At 33.6% G+C, this 18,587-nt stretch overlaps 1 protein-coding gene across 2 annotated transcripts in view; it reads right to left on the reverse strand.

The window, feature by feature from the left end:
* The window catches only part of LOC143450476 (uncharacterized), a 37,705-nt gene that overhangs the window by 17,500 nt on the left and 1,618 nt on the right, over positions 1-18,587 (reverse strand). For both annotated transcript variants that reach the window (XM_076951040.1, XM_076951039.1), the window contains exons 2-7: positions 10,597-10,764; positions 7,356-7,508; positions 5,780-6,010; positions 5,332-5,438; positions 1,952-2,103; positions 907-1,030 (exon numbers count right to left, since the gene is read on the reverse strand). In XM_076951040.1, coding sequence (XP_076807155.1) covers positions 907-1,030; positions 1,952-2,103; positions 5,332-5,438; positions 5,780-6,010; positions 7,356-7,508; positions 10,597-10,764 — 935 coding nt within the window. The remainder of the gene's footprint in view (positions 1-906; positions 1,031-1,951; positions 2,104-5,331; positions 5,439-5,779; positions 6,011-7,355; positions 7,509-10,596; positions 10,765-18,587) is intronic.

Below are 18,587 nucleotides of genomic sequence, written 5' to 3' on the forward strand. Positions count from 1 at the left end.
CTTTTGACAAAATTTGACAGTAAAAAGCTTTTTTTGACAAATTTTGACGTGTGAAGAACACAAGTAGTTAAATTACGCATTATTGTACAAAAAGTTAAAATTTATTTTATTAAGAAGGGCAAAAATCTGAACACAGACCTAGCCTATTCTGAAAAGGGAAATGAGCTAATTACAAATCACTGCCAAATATCTGCAGCTAAGACACAACAAAAATTGTTCAATACATTTGTCTGAACTAAAGATACATCAAGTATCTAAAGCAAAACCGTAGCAAGAGCTGCACCTAACCTACAGCTGCCGCAAAATGACTTAAGACCTACTAGAAATTTTACACGTTTTGAGGTGTGTTGATCATCGCACCATATCAACCTAACTATTTTACTTAATGGTTTATGATTCACAATAAGTAGACAATGGGCCATTTACAACAGTATAAAGTAGGCTACATGGTGTAAAATGTAAAATGAAAAGTTCACCGACAGTGCAACCTCTAAAACACAACGACAATGCAGTTTGTAAACAATTTTGACTTTGTAAATAATTTTGACAATTTTTGACCTAATGCTATAAATTTTTACCAATTTTTGACTTTTTTTGACAAGTCAAAAAATAATCGCCCTAGTAATCACTCATATTGTTAGACTTTAAGTAGCTGCAATACTTACTCTAGTTCAATTTAAAAGTTAGTTAGCATGAACTATATTTTATCTCCACAAACAATAAGGATAAATAGAAAAACCATTATTAACCTAAGGATTTACAAAATTCTGTCACTATACATCACAATGTAATAAATTCACGGTTGTTAAAAAATAACAATTATTATGAGCAATATATGGCTTTAATTAGAACCATATATTTTTGCTATTACTGAACTAAATTGCGCACTGTCACTAACTAGCTTACTTATGTTTGGTGTATGTAGGATATGAATTCATCCCATCAGTCCAAACACGCATACCTTTCTTCATCTGCTTATGCTTGTTTTTATGCTTTTCATGTTGCTTTACCATAATTTTCTTTAATCTTTCTAAAAATTTAAGAAGATTTAGTTTGGGTATATTTTACGGTAACCGTTAGTTTTGCATTAAACTTGGTAATGAAAATTAGTTGAATTTGAGGTTTTTTCCGATGCACCAAACCTTTTGAAATATTAATTGTAGAACAGAGAAAATTCTTTGCACAACTTAAAATTTTGTAAGGAATCATAATAAGGAAACTTCACTGTTATTGTTCGGACTTTATGATTACGCCGTGACATAAAACTAGATATACATTTTTAACGACAAGCCAACAGGTTTGTAATGTTCTGTATATTCTTTTTATGCTTTAGACCAGCGGTCCCCAACCTGTTTTGCGTTATGGACCAGTTTTCATCTGAAAATAGTCTGATGCACCGAGGAATAACAACATTTTGCATCATATATTCTTGGGTTTAAAACAGAAGGATCCAATGGTATACATGTAACTTCTTATCACGGTTAAGTCACACTTACAATTGTGAGTTGCTGGTTAGAATAAAAATCTTCATACTTAACACTGGTGGTTAAATTGTGTCCTGTGACCCGTTCACATGTCACTCATTTTTATGAAACCATAATGCTGTGTCTTTTTTTACATCACAACAGTAACAAGTCGCTTAACCGGTCGATTGCTGTTTTGTTTTTACACTTTCTCAATTTCTCAACAAGTTTGGAAATATTCATCGCATAGGCATGACATTGATAGATACATGGAAAGATGACTGCAATTGTTTTCACTGGGCTTGATTTTTAAGATTAAACACTTTCAACTACCTCACACTCTCACCCAGTTCCAGTTGTTTTTATGTATGCAATATGCAATTAACCTTTACTAGTAAAACAAACCATACATTTTTACAATGGTTAAAAAGATTTAAAAATTGACTGTATGTCAGCATTCAACGTTTAAACATGCTATAAAAACTCACGTTGCTGCTGCTTCAACGTCCTGGCAAACCGATCTTCCCACAGTTTAATATTTCTTTTTCGGTTCTGTTTTTCTTCTTCAAGTATGGCTTTAAGCTCAGCTATCTTTAACTCATGACACCTTTTCTTGTTCTCATATTTCTCTAGTAATTTCCTGAAAGCAAATGTAATAAAACAGGTTTATTTTCACAATTAATTATTGTGTTTTAAACACTAGTAACATTTAAAAACAAATACCATGTACAAGCTTCAATATAAACTCTTATCTTTAGTAAGTTAAGCTGCAACAACACCACCATCTATTCTATCCTGTGTCCATTGAAATATAATTTATTGAACCACATCTAGTATATAAGCGGGGTAGTAATTTACTCATTTGAGAAAGTTGCACATTTTCAACCGATAAATAGTATATTTATTCTAACCAAAAAACGTTCCTACTCTCATCAAATTCACATCCCAGAGTAAAAATATCAGTATGTAAATTAATGCAAGTTTTGTCAATCAAAAAGGTTTATTTTTTCAGTTGTATTATCTGCTATTTGGACATAATAGTATTGTGATGATTTCATCACGAGTCACGAGTTGTTTTCGAGATGTTTGATATTTAATTTGGAATCCTGTAATTCAGTTGTTGACCAGATTTGCGTTCTCCGTAATGACGTCAGATAAATTTCCTCGATTGAACTTGTATGCCACATATAAAAACCGATGTTTTGTTTACAACCTCCCCTTTTCCCTTTTACTGTCTCACTTGTTACTGAGCGCGATGTAACATTCAGTAAGATTTGCCCGAAGGCAAAAGCCTTTGTGTTGTAATAAATAAAATGGGAACTTTATAATTTAGTAATTTGTATAGACAGAATCAAGCAACTAACAGCATAGTCACGCCGTTTGAGGAATGAGAACTCATATCATCGAAGCAGAAGTAAAACAAGTTATCAACCTATCAATCGTCCTCGCTCATATTCAAACAATTACCGCCAGCATACGCGGTCTTTATGACAGATGAGTTTATTGTGTAATACTTCACACAAGTAGTGCACAAGCGAATTATAAATATTTGTCATAGTATTACCATTAATAACACAATTCGAATAACCATAAAAAATATGATTTGATCTCAAAGTCGAAGGAAATGTGTAAGTTTGCCACAAACACAAACAAATTTTCTTATACCAAAATTTTTTTCAAACATAATTCCAAAATTTTTATCTGTATGCTAATAAAATATCATTATTTGCATACATTACACCAGTGGTTCTCATACTTTTTCTTACTTCGTATAACCTCGAGGTTCTGTGATCTTGTTGCGTACCAATAAATTATCGAAAAACTCAACTTTACGCAAAATGTATATAGGATTATTAACACGGGCGTATTAGCAAATAAGCTGGCCCGGTAATTTCAAAATTACAGTGTCATTGTAAAAAGACACACTACCCAACTTTTGGTATCAACAGGCGCCGGACAAATACTTTTGCTACTGGTAGGATTAGTGTCTCAGCAATAGTATGAGCCTTCAAGTTTTGGATCACGAGAAGGGAAACTTCATAGGATGGTTTGACAATCTCTGCCATCTTTTGGTAATTTCGTCCTGTCTGGTCTAAGCGCTGTTCCTTTACATTCTCAACAATTTGCTTGAAATAGCTCCCATTTCCACCATTCTTTTGTGGGTGGTTTAACTCAAGATGGTGTTTACGCAGACCAGACTTTTTTTCATTGCCAAGTTCGGAAAAGTTTTTAGGCCTACTCTGCATTGTGGCAGATATTCTCCTCGGTGCTCAATAGCAATAAAGTCATATTTTATATATTCAGGATTATACTTTCGCTTTGACATTTTGAATAAACTTGGCGAGAATACTATTCTAAAAGCCTAAGTAAAAATTTTATTAAAGTATTTAAAGTAGATACTGATCCACCCTCAGTTATACTACATACTACACTGATTATTTTTTGGTTACCTTTTTGCCTCATTAAATATTAAACGCAAATAAAAAAGAGAACAGCTATTTATATTTTCACATCTTTCCAAACAAAGTGGAATACAGTATTTTGCATCCCCCATGGTATCTTTCATTTCCCCTGTTTCTGTACATTAGCCTACTGAAATAATTTGCTTTCATATCTCACCAGCTTCAACTTCTGCTGTCTTAAGCATGATAATGTATGTCTCTTTTCGAACTTATGCAATGTCGTCATCGTAATTTGGATAGAACCCAGAAAGATAATAATTCCAATCATTGATGATGCATAAAATATTTAACTATGAGTTACGATGACGACATTTAATTCATTAGAAAAAATAAGCTTAACATTTTGTTAAAACATTGATTTAACTTAAACATAAATGCATAATTTACTGCGACCACCTGAAATGACCACTAGTGGTACGCGTGTCACAGGTTGAAAACCACTGCATTACACAAAACCATAATGATAATAATGTTAATTACGACACAATCAAGTGTAAAAACATTAACTCAAATTTTTGACTAATTGATGTCATTTTGTCCATCTTTTAACATGAGCAATGCTTCATAGTTCAACAATTTTTAGAAAATCACTCCCATCCCAAAGCAACCAAACCAATGAATGCTAACCGTGATATCTTTTAAACCTATCCCTCATCATTTTAAAATGGTAGACGTAGCTTTACCGATATTTTAATATGTTTCCTTGGAAGTGTAGTTAGAACATATAGGAGAGCAATTGATATGTCATCACAGCAGAACCTTAATTTTTGGTTGGGAAACTGCGAGTCGTATTTTGAGGCAAATCTATAAATCCATGATTGATATTAGTGTGAAACTGTAACAAGAAACTGTGTGCATATAAAATTTTGTTATTTAACTGTCAAAGCTGAAAGGTTGATTCCTAAGGCACATCTACTAGGCATGTACAGTACTGTATACTATATATGCTGTTTATTTTATCAATTGTTGTGTTGCTGGTTACACAAACTTTAGGTATTCATACTAGAAGACCCTACCACACCTTGCAGAGCAATCATTTGAGTAAAATTTCATTAATCTGTGTCAGTCAGGTCACATTATTGGACAATTTTACCTTAAATTTTCATTTTCTTGTTTAATTTAAATTCTTTCCTTAGTTACCTTCTTTTATAAGCATTTACATTTTTAATGACATGGCATTTAATTACTTTACAATTATCAGTTTGATCATGTTTTTTCATTTATTTGTGCTAATAAAGTATTTACCAGTTTTTCATCTGTTGGCCGTTCTGCTTATAGCACATGCAATGCCGATATGTACACGTAGTCTTCAACATCATATGGAGTTAGATATACACATGCCTTAGCAATTACACATACAATCACAATAATCCTTTGCACATACACATGCCTTAGCAATTTATCACCTGTGTTTGCTTTCTACTACTAGCTTTTTTCTTTCTTCCATTTTCTGGCGTCTGTGCATATCTTCCTCATGTTGCCGAAAAAGCAATTCTTTTCTTACCAAACACTCCTATTTTGAACACAACAGCATTTTCTGAGCCAAAACTCATAAATTAAGAGATGTTATGTGAATTTTGCATAAGCAAATAAAACAATTTTGTTACCAACGTAGGAGTCTCTAGCAAATTATTTGCAAACTTCTCTAGAGCAGAACTTTATAGACATAGTTAGCATTTTAATAGTGTATATAAATACAAACCTAAATCCTAATGATCACATTAAAAATAATACCTGTAAAAATTTTATTTATTATTGTCAGGATTTCTGATTTTACCTGTCACCACTTTAAGGAACATTTTCAGAATAGCTCGCCCAAAAATCAAAATCAACTACCATTTTTATTTAATTAACCTTATTTTGTTGATTTTGTGCCACCTTCTTTAACATCTCACGTCGCTTCTCTCTCTCAATTTCGGCTTCTATCTTTCCTAACATGATTTCTTTTTGTTTTGCTGTCCTATTTTGTTGGTCATCTTTTGCTAATTGAAGAATTGCTTTGCTTCTTATACTCTGTGATTTTGCCATCTTAGCTCTTTGTTTTCTTGCTTGATTAAGTCGAAGGGTAATTGGGTTGTCAGGATCCTACAATGTAAAGCATGAGCCCAATCCAGTTCAACTAAGCTTACTGAAAGTTGTGTAACTGGTAATTTTAAATATGCTCAATGATTATACCAACGAAAAATAACAATACAGTATCAGAAATTTATGTGGTATGAACCTCTAACTATTTTAATTATATTCATAAAGGTTAAATGTTGTTTAAACACAACTACAGTACAATCCTTTTCTTAAAGAAGGTTTGTGTTGGAGGTTTTCATAACCGGGCTTATTGCTTTCTAAGTTAGGGCACAATTATTACGTTCAAATTATTTTAAACATGTTTCTTAAATATATTAAGCCCTAAACTTCCTTTAAAAAAAGTTCATTGAAAAAGAACATTATTGTGTAATTTTCAGTTGTTAAAGCATCAAAACTGGAGCTAATTCCAACTTTAACCAAAATCTTGAAATATCTGCATGTTACATTTAAAAATATGGAAGCTACATGCAAGGAGACTTTCCTTAAATTTTATTTGGCCCAATCCAAGGGTTTGTTAGCTTTCTAGAAAGAAGCTTCAAAAGTTTCTTTTCAATTGTTTCTTATACAAAACGTATTGAATTGCAAAGCCCAAACTCGTAAAGAGCAAACAATTTGCAATCTTGCATTTATGTTGCTCTTCAGCGTATTGCATTGATTTTTAAAATAACGGAATCACCTAACCAAAAAAATAAAATCTGTATTCCCTGCATACTTTGTTTATTAAATTATCTATAGCTAAATACCAAATTCAAATTTTCATTTTGTAATGACAGTAAGTAACCTTTAAACCAAAGTGTTAAACTGCAATTGAACTTTTAAACTACCATTGAATTATAAAACTTCCTAAACAAAGCAAATAGCTATTATTATCAATAAAATGCTCAGAGTTAAAAGATTAGTATTTACAAAAGGCAGCCGAAGGAAGTAAACAAAAAGGACTCTATTGTTTCACTGTAGCCTGCATGTGCGAGCTTGCAAAAATGTAAAGCTGAAACGCAAACACAAGCTGGAATAAAACCAATAAACTAAAATTGTGCAAAATTTACAGCAGGTGTAAAGTTTTTCCAAATGGATTTCGACACCCTGTTTTATACTGCACATCAAATTTCATTTTAACAAGGATTTCTGCAAAATATTTAAAAACTAACTGGAATAACGTAGTGTGTTGTTCTCAGATTAATTAATTAAGTAATTCCAATTAATTAATTTTCTGATTATTTCACTGTTTTATCAAAACTTAAAATATTTTTTCTTTGTTTCGTTGGAGTTTAGGTGAAAAAATATCCAAATTTAAACCAGCACATAAGATGCTATACATGCAACAAGAAATATAAGTTTTTGTACACACATTTCTTCTCTTTTCTATATTGCTGAGCCTCAATTTTTCTTTTTCCACTCTCTCTTTTTCTTTATTCTCACAATATATCATATTCCAGCGTTGTATGCTGAGGTGTTTCAGGTATTGCCGATATAAATTGTATTCTTTCAGTGAACATACAACCTTCACAAAGATTAATAGTTTGCAGTTGCAGAAAATATCGCTAATTTTTAGGTAAGAAATAATAAACATGCATAACACAAAATAGTTTGAAAATAGATATATTTATGCACATCCTTTCTTTTTTCATTTGCCAGTTTTATGGTTTATCTCAAAAGGGTGGGGTGGTTTTTCAGTTATGTACCGTGGATAACTACTATTTTTACACCCACCACTTTAATCTAGGCTGATAAATAAGCACTGCTTCCTTTTCCTTATACCATAATGGAATGATGAAGCTGTAATGTATTTCGGCCTACAATTGAAGTTAATATTTGGCTATTAGAAAATCAGTACTAGTTTTTCTTTCAGTTACTTAACAACTAAAGAAAACAAAGGCAAGCTTGATTTCTCCACAATCAAATAGCATTAAAAAGCATGTGGAAATTTATTATGACTAAATAGGCCATTTGGCAAATCTAAACATAGCATACCAGTAACTTTACGCTTGCTATCTTTGTTAGAATTGTGTTTGATTGTTATTACTGCTTTGGTAGGAGTCCAAAAGAATTTATCATGCAATTACAATAATCACTTAATTATACTAAGTGTTATTTTAATGTTGGTAAATTGGCATAGAAATACAGTGATGTCAAACAGTTTATAGATTTTCAATAAATCCATAAACAACATAAGTTGTTTGAACTATCATAAGGACTAGGTACAATAAAAAGTGCACCAGACATCCATGCAAACGCAACATTTGGTTTTGTGAACATGTCCACCTGACTTGAGTAGGTGAAAAAAAATCTATGTTGCTGCCTTGGTAATCATTTTGAAACAATGATTAATTATTGTTTCAAGATGTCAATTATGATGAATGGTTGTTGCTGGTAAAACCAAAATGCTTTTTACTAGGTTACAGCATGTATTTCTGAAATCTAGAAGTAAGAATTTGAAGTTGCTTAGTAGTTAAATGGACTACAAGTCATTGCTGGTCAACATAAATATACTTTTTGACAATTATATGACAGTGTATACTCATGGGTCGTTTCAGCAAACACCACACATCTTAGGTAGACAATTCCATCAAAAAATTATTATTACACTTTAAGAGAATATTTAAAAAAAATTTCAGTTCGTTTAAAATTTAAGTTTTTCAGCTTCATTATAACAGTACAATGTTTTAATTTTAGTCAATAAATAATTCGAACAACTTTCAATGAACATGTGGGTTGCAATATTCAGCCCACCATTATCACAACTACAAAGGAAGAAAACGTGTGTTACCATAATGTCCAATTAAAATCAAGAAGAAAACTAGGAAACGAGGAAAACCACATTTCCAGATAGGCACAGTCCTATCCGAGTAAAAAGGGAAAAAATTGAACTTTATACTACACTCCCTAACCAAAAAATTTTGTTTATGAGATGCCAGCGATGTTTCAACGGATTAACGGTAATTTGAGATCGCTGATTCCGAATTTTGCATTGGTTTTGCTGAATTGGTTCTAGTTTTCGAGATCTGGTTATTTTCTTTATTTCAGCATTTTTCACTATTTCTGGCATTAGTGACAGTGTTTTAGCTATCACGTCATCGTTTGTGTTTAGGTTGAAACCTCAGAATAGACTCAGTTGTGATTCTCATTAAATAAACCTGCCTTATTTGTTGATGTTCTGACAAAAATTCGCTAATTCATCCTGATTTCTTGAAATATTTAATGCACTGAAGGCAAGAATCGCTGACCTTGCTATCATCAAGTTTGCTTCTTTCGAGTTGTAGGTGTATAAAGCGTTACTCTTCTTGAAAGTAGTGAGTAAGGCGACCGGTTAAGCACTGCAAAGCATTCCCGTACCTGCGTTTACATCAGTACCAGATTTTCAAAAAACAGATAATGAGGAAAAGCAAGAAACGAAACATAGTGAAGCAAATGGTGACAGTTTTATTGATTACGAAGAAAGCTCTTCCACTCCTGAACAGTTCACACAAAAGGAGCTTATCAGAGACCTTAACTTATCAAAAGAAGCATGTGAGGTTTTAGCTTCCAGACTGAAAGAGAAGAACTGTCTAAAGCGTACCGGACTGGAGAAGAGGAACTCTTTACCTTTGTATATGGAAATGATGTAACTAGACTTCTCCTCAAAATGAAAGTCCTAGACTAGAAACAAGAAGACTGGCAATTGTTCATAGACAGCTCTACCAGAAATTTAAAATGCATTCTGTTGCATAATGGCAACTGCTATGCATCTCTTCTAATTCCTCATTCAACAAAACTGAAAGAAGAGTATGAAAATGTGAAATTAGTTTTTACGGAAGATCTGCTATGCTGGGCACCAGTGGTCGATTTGTGTTGACTTAAAGATGGTGAACTTTTTGCTTGGACAGCAAAGTGGATACACTAAGTATCCCTGCTTTATGTGCTTGTGGGACAGCAGGGCAAAGACCCAGCACTGGATAAAAAAGGCATGGTTCACAAGAGAAGACCTGGAAGTAGGCAAAGCAAATGTGATTAAAGAACCTTTGTAACTTTGGTGGTTAGCATCGTGCTAACCATCCATATTCAAAAAGCAACACTGGAATGAACCACTTGCGAGTTTGTTACTAAGCTGCTCGCATTGGCGAATTCCTCGAAATGAAACCTTAAAAAGTGACACCACCCTCAAAAATATTTTAGACCCGCCCCTGAATGAAACTGTAACATGTAATCTAATGTATTTGAAAACTAACCTTGTAAACCACAAAACACAAACTTTTTTGTTATTCTGTAAACGCGGCTCTTGAAATCTTATGGGCAGGTGATCAGGTGACGTGTTATAAACTTTGATTGTTTGATTTTTGATATCTCTTACCACTGTTAGCACGTTAATTTTAAATTTGCAATAAAACCGTATGTATCCTTACAACACAAATACAGTGTAAAAAAGTTTCTTAAATTCGTGGAATCCCAAATTCATGCCCTAAAATTTAGAAAGTTAGGCACCTACATATTTATCTATATATATATATATATCTATAATATATAACACAGACATGATATAGCCTAAAATATAACAAATATTGGTAAAGGGTCATAAATTTTATCAAAAAATATTTCAAGGAACAAACACTTACTTTGTTGTCTGTAGTAAGAAGTCCACATGATATTAATTTTTTGATCATGTTTTTTCCTTTTAAAAAATAATGACATAAATGGGAATCATGTAAACAATGGTATTCATTGCTGATGTAAACATCACTCCGGGGATATGTTCTATCGAAATCACAAGATGTCCGATGTAACTAAAAGTGTTCATAAACATACATGACATGTTAATAACTACTTATAATAAACTGATCAATTTTCCATAATATTTTTATAAAAACTATAACTACATAGAATAAATTATGTTTGCCAATACTGTATATATTATGAAAAATAAAATGTTACTGCACTTTTATCGTCAAAGTACTGTTTCATACTTTAAACGCAGAAATATCCAAGTTGTTATTCATGATTTTTAAATTGGTCTTACTATAGTTTTCCTTACTTTCACTTATAAAACTTACACTGATCCTTTATTCATATATTTTATTATTGGTATATATGTCACAAAGCAGGCATAAAAAACAGATCTAGTTGATAGTATTGCACACTAATCTATAGGAACAATTAACAAAACTTAGAAGTCTTAAAATGTGCATGAAAATAATGACGTTATTAACTTTTTGGTGAAAAATAACATGGCCACTAAATCTCCCAAAAGTTACTTATTTAAAATCATATTATTCAGATGACAGATGAGCAAGAGGTGTGTTCTGGCAACAGCTGGTCATAGCCATACCATAATGCTGTACATCAGTGAATGGTAAAAACATACCATAAAAGAAACCAAACCTCGAGCAGTAATGTGCTTTCTGGCAAAAACCATGGTGAAAGAGTGGTGGTGTTTGTGACAAGTCCTAGATTAATGTATAAAGCAAAATCGCACAGTGATAATGATCTTTGAATAGCAGTAACGATATTGCTTCCCCTGGCAGGATGGTATCATGTTATCTCGATACTTTGACAGTGACAGAAAAATGTCATTAACAGGGTTCCAAGCCGGTCGAACCAAGATTTGGCCAATCTAGTGATGGAGTGGAGTCTATTTCGTGCTTTAAGCTATGTTTGAAATGTTACCGTATTGTATGCTGTGTGTCATTGTGCGATAACGGTTATGTTTTATGTGAAGTGGACATTAATTGTGTCAGAAATGTTATCGTTGAGATTACCTTTCCAGCAGTCTGGGCATAGGTTACATTTTTCACACAAGACCGACTTTATCTGTAAATTGAGAAGCTTGGTTGTTTATTTACCCAAGATGATGCTGTTTAGTTTGTGACTATCTGTGTTATCCTATCGTGCATTATCAACTGCGTAGCTTATTGTTAAAGGTAACTACCATATTTACTCGATTGTAAGCCGCCCTTGATTTTAAACTGTCCTCGATTGTAAGCCGCCCTTGATTTTAAACCGTCCTCGATTTTGAACCGCATATAATGGTTCAGAGTAAGTCATACATAAACAATTCAAGTTTTAAGTCATGTTTCACAATCAATATTCTTTGCTTGTAAACTGGTTGGGGTAATTGTTATTGCTAATCAATTGTTATCAATAGGATTTTATTGGTAATCGAATATGATTCGAACAAACTTAGTATTCGCCTTTAATAGTCAATTGATTAATTGATTGTTTAGGCACTAAAGGCGTACTAATCGATTGATTAATTTCATTTGTAGGGTACCAAAGTGAAAAATTGTCGATTTATTTGTAATAAGTTTGCGGTTAACTCAAATTGTAATCGATTTCCCAGTTATATATATAAAGATTAACTTTTATCTCACGTAGAATTACATTTCAATGTTAACTACTGTGCAGTTTTGTATGACAAACAATAAATAGTTGTTCTCAACACTGTGACAGAAGGCACTGTTAATCAAGCATCATCTATTGTAGTGAATAATGCCACTGAAGAATCATAATAATGTTAGTTAGATTAGCCTAAAGCCATAGGCTATTTGGCTCCAACGTTGCCACTTATTTTGTATTCTGTCCTATTTCTATTCTATTTTTCGAAATGCCGAAAACATCAAATACGCTCAACAAAACTTGGATTTACATGTACTTTTTCTACAATAATGCGAAATTTAACTACTTGAGTTCTTCATACTTTAAAATTTGGGGGAAAAAAAGTTTTTTAAAGTCAAAATTTGTCAAAATTTTCAATTTTTAGGTCAAAAAGTTTCGATTTTTAGGTAAAAAAATAATCATAATACTATGACCAGCAGATTGTCGCTTATGACTTTAGTTTTATACGGGGAGAAGAAAGCAATGCTGTGAGGTAGTGGTTACCAATGGGGCTCATTTGCTTGGGGTCTCGGGGTCGAATCTTCCTATAGCTTGGCTTATTTGTCCAAATTTACCAAATTTTTCGTCCAAATTTTGGATCTAATTTAGTCATGAAAGATGAAAGTTTGGGTCGCAGGGGATTAGCTTTAAATTAAAATACTTTAGGAAAATGTGATTTTACGTTGAAAAAGATTTGTTTCAATTTGCAGCCTATCTAAGTAATTTTATCATGACATGTGAGAGTTTGGGACAGAGGGGGGGTAGTTTCAGGTTAAATAATACTTTGAAAAAATGAGTACATCATTTTAAGTTGAAAATTAGCATGCATTTTAATCGACCGTCAACCCACTTTGATTCTTATCTAAATTACAAGAGTTCTGGGCATTGGATTGTAAATATTTGGCTCGTGTGAGTTGCATATGAATTCCTTTACGTGATAAAAAAAATTGAAGGTAGACAGCGCGTTTTGATCTAGAGACAGACGACCGTTGTTCAGCGCCACTTAGTGGTTATTACGTGTCTTGCTGTATTTTGTATGCCATACCTCAAAAACAGTTTGGGTGATCTCTATGGCGAAATAAGTTACTTCCAATTAGGGTTGCCATACGTCATCCTTTTGGAGGATACGTCCTCTTTTTTCATTGCAATTGAATTATCCTTGAGGACGCACTAAAATTCCAAAATGCTTACATTGAACTTGAAAAGCATTCAGAAAGTGTTAACTTTTGTTTGCACCCAGGCAAGCAATGGAACGATAAATTCAGTTTGGAATATGGATTTGTTAAAGTATGAAGTGGAGTTGAAGATGTCATTTGTGGAACATAATGAATCTTCCATACTTTCCATACTAAACTTAAATGCACATTTACAAAATTGAACTAAATTCTTGCATTCCCAAAACAGTATACGCACACGCTCATTCACATAATCAATTGCGTTCACCAAATATTGGAAAATCAAGTGCCTTCAACACAAACTTTTAAAGTTGTAATAGTGTTGTTTCTTCTATTTTCGACGCTGTTAGTATTGTACAAACTATGAAATAAGGAATAGAAAATTTTTGCGATGGAATATATCTAGGTATAGAATGAAACATTTTGCTGGATATGGTAAATTTCTATTTCTTTCCATTCCATAGCGTGCCCTGGTTGGCGCCAAGGCAATGCGCTTAGTGTCGCAGTACGTGACATGATCGAAAACGCTGCATAGTGTTGTCACAAACGCTTTGTTACAATTGTTCAAAGAGTGATGTACAAATGATGTTTGCTTGTTGCATTAGTTTTGGAAGATTGACCAGAACCAATCTCTTATTCTTTCAATCAACATTGCGGTTATAAAAAATGCAAGTAGATAAATGAAAAATTGAAGATTTTTCAGTGTTGGTAGTTGCAATCATCGCAATTCAACTAACTTATTATCAGAAATAAAAAACGTAGTTAATCTGCATACGTGATTTTTTCGGTGTTTTTTTGTACAGTAGTGAAGAATAAATGGTTGGCTCGGCTACTATGGTGCTTTAGCAGTTAATTAGTTCCTAAATTTAATCAGACGTTTCCTGTATTATTGCGCAGATATTCCAAATTTCATCAAAACTTATTCTAACAATCTGACTTTAGGAATGCAGCAGACAAAGAACAAGAACTAAGTTTCTTTATTAATTACAATACCACTGTTAATTTACTTTCATGTAAAGCAGGCATGTGCAACCTTTTTCACTGGAGGGCCAAATACAAAATTTTGAATGACAACGCGGGCCACATGATTTTTTCAGAAAAAATTAGTATCGTAAAACGACTTTCCTATGCAGTTTATGTTGCGAAATTATGCAACGCAGCATTCTTGCATCACAAAGGGCAATATTTCTATACACAGCGTGCGAAAATTTCCATTGTTTTGATGTAAACTGCATGAAATAGTGATGGCTAGTATGAATTTCTAACATTTTGCTGAGCACCACGCGGGCCGCACGGAACAACCTGGCGGGCCGCAGTGCGGCCCGCGGGCCACTGGTTGCACATGTCTGATGTAAAGTAAATATATATCACGCATCTCAGCCAATTAATGCTATAAGTGCTCTAGCGAATTTCGGGAGGGTCATGGTTTCAAAATTTTACACCATAAAATGCCGCTATTGTTGTTTAAATATCAAAATACAATCCATTTTAAGGCGTAAAAACTCAAATATTTGCGCTCCGCGCCTTTTCGATGAGGTTAGCATTGCGGGTGGTTTAGGTATTGTGTTAAGTTAAAGAAACCTTTGTCTCTCTCCGCAATGCAACCCCAATTTGTTCCAGGCATAGTGACGTCACCTACAGTAGATTTGGCATGACTCATCGTAAGCTTTCCTTCGAAAACCTCGGATACTGCGTTTGAAGTCAGGAAATATTTATATGGTTACAAACTGAAAGAGGAACTGAAGTCATTTACAACCTATTTTTTTAAAAGGATAAAAATACGCTGATAACGAAAATATAAACCAAATTTCTCTATTTTATTTCGTTAACGAGTTATTGGCAATACTATTTTCAAAAAACTGTGGTGGGGCGGATGTGACGTCACCAGGGTTTTTGGTGTTTGATCATAAGTCAAGCGCACATGATATCAGATCAATGGAAAGTTGCTATGCAAGACTCATTTCGCCGAATTTAGTGGTCGTGTTAGACAGTTTTTTTTTTATTTTTTCGGTAATGGATAACTGACTAATTACAAGAGGCGTTTTTAATTGAATTAATGTTAAGTAATGTGCAGTGTGTGGCCTTTGCTCGAGGTAGTCTAAGCCTAGCCTTAGAAAATATATAGACTACAGTTTTATCAGGTCGATTTGACTTTCAGTTTTTCAATAATAATCGTAAATGCAAACTTACAATACAAACCCTCATAAACGTTATCGCGAAAAATCTTTTTTCCTCCAGCCCCGAAAATACCTGGGTTTTTCCGTTCTATTTTCAATTTGTTTTTTTATCATAGGTACTCCGGCTTATTTCGTTCCGAATTGGAAACCCTAAGTCTAATTCGTTGTGTTACTTTTACGCATCGGCCGTAACGGAAATAAGCTGGCACCGATTCGGAGATTCCATTTATATTGCACTTAAATTAGGCCGATTATTTTTTTGTGTTTGAAGAAAAAATAATTTTTATCTTAGTGTTGAAACTTAATTGAAACAAGAACTCTATCAACTCGAGTCAAGCCATGTCACTTAGGCAGCTTTATAAACTGGGATTCGAGGCAAGTCTAGCCTGCAAAAAGTGGCTCAATTTCATAACGGTAACTGGTAACTCGGGTATGTATATGAAACTTTACAAAATTTTACAATCTATTGCCCAAATTGCTTGCAACTTAGAAAAGAATCGAAGTTGGGTGATAACTTCCATTGTTAAATTCTATAGACAATGGAAAACAATTTGCTGGTACCTAAAAAAGATGGCTGTGAACTCGGAAAGGGTCTATTTTCCATGGCAGAGTCATACCAAATCTCCAAACTGAAGTTGCAAATTTGCTATATTGTAGCCTAACATTTGAATTAGGATAAACCATGAAATATAGCTTTAAAGGGACTACTATTTCCGATGAAATAGTTGTACCTTAATATTTCTGCTTGGCCCTATCTTCAAATAACTTTTTTATCGTAAACTTGTAAACATTGTATGACAGTGGTGTCACAAAACGGCCTATTTTTGAGCTTGCAACAATGCAATCGCAAGCTTTAATAAATCTAAGTTAACTTTTATGTGATCCATAGTTAAATATATCCACAGCGTTCCTCTGGAGTGTGCTGGTTTTATTTGTCGCTTATAACACATGGCATTTTTCACGCCCGTTCTGCAACGCAACTATAATTGTGTCCAAAATTAACAACGTTGGTCATTTTCCTGTCAAATGTTGTTTTAGTGCTGAAAAGTTTACCCGAACTGAAAACTTCATTTTTAAACCTAATCTAATTTTTTTTCATTAACATTCTCGCTGCCAGTCAATTTTACGCGTCGGGGTTGAATATGAACAAATTATTACACACAACATAATGCAGCTTTCTTACTCTATACGAGTAAAATCGAGTTAATAAAAGTTTTCCTCTCGGAGTGCTACCATGTATATTCTTTTTTTATTGTACATTATCATATACTGAGTCAGAGCCGGAATTAGGGGGAGAGGGACGGGCCAGTATTTGACAAGCTACATTGTGTCACAAATGAGCAAAAATAAATTAGACCAACCAGACTCCAAGACGGACAACGTGGTGCGAAAAATCTCGTGCCCTAAATCCACTAGATACGATAGTCTACATTGTGTTCATTATGAAATAGACCGTGTTGAAGTTGAAGCAGAGCCGGATTTAGGAGTGACCTGCATGGGGCTCCCACCAATGTTTTGGCTAACTACGTTGCGTCACAAATGAGCAAAAATAAACTGATGTACAATGCAAAAATATTCACCAAAGTTAGAGTCTTGCCTAAATTTAATCTTGAACTTTTCCAACATTTAAACTGCATTGCGTTTTTTTTTTTTTTTAATAGTTTCAAACTGCATTAAAAAAAAATTTTTTTTCAACTAAAACTAATTGAATGTTGATGGCTACACACGTCAATGACTCAAAAAGGACTTGATAAGACTAACGTATTTACGGATGAGACCATAATTCAGACATAGACCCCCTAGAACGGATTAAATTTTTGGATCATATAGGTGTTTCCACGTCGTTTTGTTTATTGCGTTTTTCGTTTGCGACCCCTCTAATTGGCTATGTTAAATTGCTATAATAACCACTGCAATGCTGTATATTAAACTAGATGCCATGGCATGAAAGCTTCAGACAGCATTATTATAAAACAATGACCCAAGTCAAGAACATACAATTTGTTGATTGTGAAAATGACAATTTTTGGTTATCAAGCATCGAAAGAAAGTTTCCAAAGAGCCGACTTCCCAACAATGCAAATTGAGTAATGCATTTCCTGCAGTTGCTCATTACGAAGTGAGTACGGCGACGGTCCCTACCTAACACAAGCTTCGTTGAACGTTATGCCCAGATTTTTTTTTAATATATGAGTGGTCAAGAAAGTATGAAAATCTCGTTGATGTCACTAATCGTGGTGGACCTACTACTCAACTGCATAGGTCTTTTCTAAATATATTTGGGCCGAATCTATTTCAGCAGATTGCCGTAAAAATGCCTTTGTGATAAATGTCAAAATCTTAAAACATTTTTCGGAGATCCTTTTATTTACCATTCTAAATACTATTTTATGCTAACCCTGCCGTAGTTAGGGTCGGGGCATTGGACCATATAAACTCCCTCACGAACCTAACGTTTTTAAAATATAGGCCTTTTTACATTTTCAGTCGTTTTCCTTTATTTCATTTCGTTGTTTGTGACTACATGTCAGCTAAAACCTACACAGAAAAAGATATAACATTAGTAGGCGGCTTGGCGGGATTTCAAAATCGATCTAAAAGGCCTTGCAAATTGTACACGGCATCTCAAAACTAAAAAATATAATTTGGATAATGTATTGTCTAAAAAGATATGAATATATGTAACCAAGATTTTCCTTAGCCAGGAACCTTCCCGCTTTACAGCTAGTCAATTAGCTCGGTTTTCTATATTAACATTTAATGGCATACATCTTAGATAAAAACGACCATCTTTCCACCATAAAGGCAAAACGTAACTCTCGACAACCGTCGCCCAGCCGAGCACAGTACTACACCAAACAAATTCCACGCGATAAAGGAATC

Source organism: Clavelina lepadiformis, chromosome 3 (assembly GCF_947623445.1).
Source record: "Clavelina lepadiformis chromosome 3, kaClaLepa1.1, whole genome shotgun sequence".
NCBI classification, from domain to species: domain Eukaryota; kingdom Metazoa; phylum Chordata; class Ascidiacea; order Aplousobranchia; family Clavelinidae; genus Clavelina; species Clavelina lepadiformis.